This window comes from Sinocyclocheilus grahami, unplaced genomic scaffold (assembly GCF_001515645.1).
Source record: "Sinocyclocheilus grahami isolate Dianchi unplaced genomic scaffold, SAMN03320097.WGS_v1.1 scaffold1438.1, whole genome shotgun sequence".
Classification (NCBI taxonomy): domain Eukaryota; kingdom Metazoa; phylum Chordata; class Actinopteri; order Cypriniformes; family Cyprinidae; genus Sinocyclocheilus; species Sinocyclocheilus grahami.
Window position 1 is genome coordinate 156,591 of NW_015506617.1, and position 6,808 is coordinate 163,398.

The 6,808-nt window shown below is 38.3% G+C and overlaps 1 protein-coding gene across 1 annotated transcript in view; it reads right to left on the bottom strand.

Moving 5' to 3' along the window:
• LOC107570301 (neuronal calcium sensor 1-like) overlaps positions 1-6,808 on the bottom strand; it is a 30,931-nt gene that overhangs the window by 3,739 nt on the left and 20,384 nt on the right. Inside the window, exon 4 of the mRNA XM_016256519.1 lies at positions 4,759-4,897. Coding sequence (XP_016112005.1) covers positions 4,759-4,897 — 139 coding nt within the window. The remainder of the gene's footprint in view (positions 1-4,758; positions 4,898-6,808) is intronic.

Sequence of the window (6,808 nt, forward strand, 5' to 3'; positions counted from 1 at the left end):
ATAATGAAGTGCACAGATAAATTATTTATAATAAACACTACAGTATTCCATTAAAAAATAAGAATTTTCAATTTTGATTTCATGGTGACTTTAATGGATTTTACTGTTGTTTAACAACATACTATGGAAGCCTGTGTCCGCCACTGAATTAAAAAAAAAAAAAAAGGTAATTGCTTTTTTTCTCAGAATTGCGAGATATAAACTAGCAATTCTGATTTTTTTTTTCTTTTCAGAATTGTGTGATATAAACTCACAATTGCAACTTATTAAGTCAGAATTGTGAGTTATAAACTCGCAATTCTGACAACATATCAGTCTTTTTTTCTCCTAAGAACTGGACTTTTTAACTCGCAATTGCAAGTTTATATCTCGCAATTCTGACTTTATTTCTCGAAATTGTGAGTTTATAACTCATAATTGTGAGTTTTATATCTCACAATTTTGAGAAAAAAGTCAGAATTGCGAGTTTATATCTCACAATTATGAGAGAAAAAAGGTGAGAATTGCGAGTTTATATGACAATTCTGAGAAAAAAAGTCAGAATTATGAGATAAAAAGTCGCAATTACCTTTTTTATTCAGTGGTGGAAACGGGCTTCCATAACATGAAAAAAACATAAAAAAAAAAAAAAAAGTTCAGTACTTTTCAGTTATCAAAGTTGCAAGTTGTGAAAATTACATGATCTAGGACCTTTATAGAGTGTGAATCATTATACAGATTGTAAGCCTATTGTAAGTATATAGTTTTCATCCGTGTTAAATTCAATATGGCATCTAACCTGATTAAAGGGATAGTTTACCCCGATATAAAAATTCTGTCATCATTTAACCTGTATTAGTTTCTTGCTTTGGTTGAACATCAAAGAAGACATTTTGAAGAATACGGGTAATCAAACAGTTTATGGTCCCCACTGACTTCCACAGTATGGAAAAATAATACAATGGAAATATATTGGGGACCATCAACTGTTTGGTTACACACATTCTTCAAAATGTCTTCTTTTATGTTCTGTAGAAGAAAGAAATTCATACAGGTTTGGAACAAATTGAAGGAGAGTAAATGATGACAGAATTTACATTTTGGGGTGAAATATTTAATTATTTTCTTAGTTTTTATATTTTTTACATTGCACAGCTGTAACATAATTAAAAGTGAAAAAGGATAACACAAATGTCATTTCATAGAATAAGACTGTAACTTGCAGGAACAGACACTCAAAATGCTAAACTCATGCTGTTGTCAAAATAATGGAGTGCAAATTCAAGGAGAGAGAGAGAGAGAGAGAGAGAGAGAGAGAGAGAGAGAGAGACTGCCTGAATGACTGAGCGCGTCCACCATCAGGTTAACATAAGTTAATTGTTTGCAATGTCCTAAGAGTAATGTTGTCTTAATATCCTAATATCTTTTCAATGTTTAGGGGTAACATACTCCCTCATAACTGGTGTCAGTGCTATAAAGTGAAGCATCAGCTTCAGCTTTTCCCCTGTTGTTTATCCCAGCGTTTACCCCTCACGTCACTAGCTCCGCCCTTGCGCCATAGCTCGTGACCAGAAGAGAAGATGAGTCGTTTTGAGGGGGAGGGGAGGTTAACGTTTTTGATTAAAGATTACGAGGGTACATGAATTAAAAAAAAATAATGAAGTGCACAGATAAATTATTTATAATAAACACTACAGTATTCCATTAAAAAATAAGAATTTTCAATTTTGATTTCATGGTGACTTTAATGGTTTTACTGTTTTTTAACAACATACTATGGAAGCCTGTGTCCGCCACTGAATTAAAAAAAAAAAAAAAGGTAATTGCTTTTTTTCTCAGAATTGCGAGATATAAACTAGCAATTCTGATTTTTTTTTTCTTTTCAGAATTGTGTGATATAAACTCACAATTGCAACTTATTAAGTCAGAATTGTGAGTTATAAACTCGCAATTCTGACAACATATCAGTCTTTTTTTCTCCTAAGAACTGGACTTTTTAACTCGCAATTGCAAGTTTATATCTCGCAATTCTGACTTTATTTCTCGAAATTGTGAGTTTATAACTCATAATTGTGAGTTTTATATCTCACAATTTTGAGAAAAAAGTCAGAATTGCGAGTTTATATCTCACAATTATGAGAGAAAAAAGGTGAGAATTGCGAGTTTATATGACAATTCTGAGAAAAAAAGTCCATCTAGACATTATTTTTGTACATAATTATGTTCAATCTGTACAACAGAGATTCATTCATTAGGACAAATTCATTCAGTACTATTCCCCCCACCCCACGCCAAGTCCCAAACTCACTGAAATCCATGTTTCAGTCCTTTTGCAGCAATGATTTCATATCAAGTGATGTTCTTCAAACATAAAGTCATTAATAAATAAAAGAGAGCGCAAATGGAAACGATACAGTTTGAAAAAGTCCACATCCTCCACGACAAGCTCTCAAAGTCATCTTTTCCTTCTCAATTTGTGTTTTTTTTTTGTTTTCCTATGGTCTTCATGAATCTGAGTGCAAACATCCTAGAGTTGCGAGTGTGTACTGATGTCTAGTATTTTAAGTGTGAATCTGTTCCAAACCTAGTAAGCTACCTCATTGTTTAAAGCATGATACACACTTTTAAGACTCTTTTGTTTAAAGACACTCTCTAAGCAAAATCAAGGCAAAAATTGTGTGCACCAGCCAGGTTTCCTGATTCGTAACCTCATAAGTAACGCACTTCATGAAGAAAGCTTATTTCAATCAAAAATAAAAAGGTAATTGTGTCTTTTGATATCACAATTCTCACTTTTTTCTCACAATTTAGAGTTTATATCTCACATATTGGACTTTAACTCAATTCTGAAAAAAAAAGTCAGAACTGTGAGATATAAACTCAATATTGCAATATATAAACTCGCAATTTGAGAGAAAAGTCTTATTATGAGTTTAAAACTTGCAATTGCGAAATAGAAACTCACAATTCTGAGAAGAAAAGTCTGAATTGTGAGATATAAACTCACAATTGCAAGAAAAAAAAAGTCAGAATTGTGTTTTGTTTCAGCCATGGAATAAAAAATTAAAAAAGGTAATTGCGACTTTTTAATCTTACATTTTTTTCTTGCAATTACTAGTTTATATCTCGCAATTTGGACTTTTCTTGCGAGTTTGCGAGTTTATATCTCACAATTCTGAGAAAAAAAGTCAGAATTATGAGATAAAAAGTCGCAATTACCTTTTTTATTCAGTGGTGGAAACGGGCTTCCATAACATGAAAAAAACATAAAAAAAAAAAAAAAAGTTCAGTACTTTTCAGTTATCAAAGTTGCAAGTTGTGAAAATTACATGATCTAGGACCTTTATAGAGTGTGAATCATTATACAGATTGTAAGCCTATTGTAAGTATATAGTTTTCATCCGTGTTAAATTCAATATGGCATCTAACCTGATTAAAGGGATAGTTTACCCCGATATAAAAATTCTGTCATCATTTAACCTGTATTAGTTTCTTGCTTTGGTTGAACATCAAAGAAGACATTTTGAAGAATACGGGTAATCAAACAGTTTATGGTCCCCACTGACTTCCACAGTATGGAAAAATAATACAATGGAAATATATTGGGGACCATCAACTGTTTGGTTACACACATTCTTCAAAATGTCTTCTTTTATGTTCTGTAGAAGAAAGAAATTCATACAGGTTTGGAACAAATTGAAGGAGAGTAAATGATGACAGAATTTACATTTTGGGGTGAAATATTTAATTATTTTCTTAGTTTTTATATTTTTTACATTGCACAGCTGTAACATAATTAAAAGTGAAAAAGGATAACACAAATGTCATTTCATAGAATAAGACTGTAACTTGCAGGAACAGACACTCAAAATGCTAAACTCATGCTGTTGTCAAAATAATGGAGTGCAAATTCAAGGAAGGCAGGGTTTGTGTCTCTTTGACCTCTGTTCTAGAGTCAGACTACAGAGTCTGTTCTGTAAGACATCACTGCAGTTCCTTACAAGCCCAGACTGATAACATCTCCAGAACACTGACCATGAGACGGTGGCTGGGAAAGTGAATCTGAGGTGAAACGCACTGCAGTGGTACAGATTACTAGAAAAGAGCAAACAAAGGCCAAGACTAATGTCTCTCACTAACAGCGGTGCCTTTCCAAACCTATAAATAAACATAGGGACTAGTTTGACTGTGTGTGATCTCTGAAAGTGGTTTGGCTGCCAGACGACTCTTATCTGGCAGGGCTAATTGGCTCCTAATCACATTACAGATTGCATAGATAACAAATTGAGGCTATATAATGAATAATTAATAACAGAAACAGAGCACAATTCGCAAGAGAGTGAGAATAATTAACCCTTCACCTCCCATCCATATACATACATGCTCTGTTGCAAAACCTGAGGTCTCTCGCTGTCTGCTGTCTACATAGGCAGCATCCTAACAGTAAAGGAACCTCATAAGTGTCTGATATAGAATGTTCTATATAGACAACTCCATGTGTATTACAAATATCGCTCTGCATTCGAAACTTGATTTGCAATTGATTTAAATGACAAGATTGACGTAAAACTATACACATGAAAATAAGCAAAACACATAGTAAGTATGTAATATATATATATTATACTAGCCACCAAAAATACAATGACCTGGTGACCTTTCGCGATAAAATCAAGGATCACTGGCCTAAGTATAGAACAGACAAAGAGAGAGACAGAATGTCTCCAGCCCTAAAGAAATTCTGCCGTGCAAGACCCATAACAGTGATGTGCACTTCACCTTGTTCTCATCAAAAACATTGAAGACAAATGAGGCGAACTTGGTGGGGTCGCCAAAGGGGAAGAACTGTTTGTAGATCTTCTGGAAACCTGCAGCATCAAGCTGACCACTCGGGCAATCTTTTATGAAGCCCTTGTACCTGGAAGAGGGGAAAAAACATAATTTCATACACTGTCTTTGAAAAGTGGGCAAGATGTTACAGAAGACTGTCGAGCAGTCTATGCTCATCTGTGAGCACAGCACCTGACTGATCTCCATGCTAACAAAATAGGCTTATGTCTGTATACTCTGCCTCCTGCTTCATAAGATATCTGAAGTCTGTTCTCTTGCTGGCAGTTAGAAATAATTTATAGCTAGATCTGTCAGCTTCCTGAACCCTGCAGTGACTTGAGAATGACATGAAACAAGAATGAAACTTTCACTAAGCAGGTAGCAACTGACGTCTCCTGTCTACTATGCCCTGCTGGTCAAACCTTCTCATCAGAAAAAGCTTTCAAGTTTTCTTTTCCTTATTCCAATAAAAATAACAAAACACTTCATTTATTTTCAGCATGTGCTTTATGCAGCAAGGATGCATTAAATTGATCAAAAGTGACAGTCAAGACATTCCTAATGTTACAAACGATTTAAAAAAATATCACATTCCCTTTCGTGGAACTTCGAACTGCGTACTCTAGGGGTCGCTATGGGGAACGCCTCGTCGTGACCCGTGTCTGAAGCCTACATTGAAAAAACACCAACTTGTTTGGCCGGCGACAGCCATGACGTCACTGCCGTCGCAACTAGTACAGAATAGGCGCCGGTAGCGCACATCATCACTTTCTTCATCTTCACTGACCGTTCTGTTTGAAGCGTGCATTCCAAAAGCAAAGTAAGAGCCTTTTCTTTTCCTACTATGGCGAGCACTAGCGGAGCATTTAGAAAGTGTGTACATCCGTGTCAGCGGTTTCTGACACCCGATGATTCACACGATCTATGCGTTGTTTGTTTGGGTGAGGAGCACGCACGCGATGTCCTCGAGGGGGCAATCTGCGTGCACTGTGAGAGCTTTTCGCTGGAAAAGCTCCGTTCTCGTTTGTCTCTCTTCTCGAGTGGAGAGGGACAACCATCGGTTTCCCGCGGCTCGGGACCTGCTGCTGCTGAGGCACGGAGGAGAATGAGCTCGTGGGGATCTCAGGTGGACCTAGCCGATGAGGCTGAAGGGGGGGTTTCCCTCTTCCGCGCATCGGCGTCGGGCGAGAGACAGCCGCTGGACGATGATATCCTCTCTCTAATATCATCTGATCCAGGGGTCAGTGCTCAGTTGGGCCCAGCCCAACAAGAGCAGGGAATGGATGTGGAGAGTGTAGAAGCCGAGGCTGAGCTTTCCCAGTCCACCTGCCCTGCGTATGGTGAGCTGCTGGAGGTAATGGATCGGGCCACGGCGAGGCTCGAATTACCGTGGAAACGAGCCAGGGAGGTGACGTCGCGAGGTCGCCTCGACGAACGTTATCTCTCTGACCATAGACCTCCAGCTCAAGTGAGCCTTCCTTTCCTTCCTGATCTCCACACTGAGATCGAGAAGGAATGGAAGAGGCCGTTTTCCTCACGCATATATCAGTCTCAGCATACGAGTTATGCGAACATCGAGTCGATGCGCGAAAGCGGCTATGAGATGATGCCCCCGGTGGAAGAGACGCTAGCCAGCTACCTCTCGATGATCCGGTCAGAAAGATCCTCGGAGCAGAGCTCCAGCACAGAGGTCATGGGGGTGAGTACGATCCAAATAACATGATATCTGTATATCGAGGACAGACCGAGATGGCTGTGTGTGTGTAACCTTCTATAGTTCCTTGCTGTGTTTCCCGGGACCTGTACGTTTCTGTCCGTTGCTAGACGCCCTCGATGAGGTGCCGTTGCTGGGTTCAGAAGCCAGGTGCTCTACTTGCAGTAGGCGCATCACTCGTCGACATACTGTATATCCAGACGGTAAGAAAAGCCGGGCTTCGGCTTCATACCTCCTGGATCATGCGGCCGAACACGGGCTTTTGAGGGAGCCTTCGTGAACATC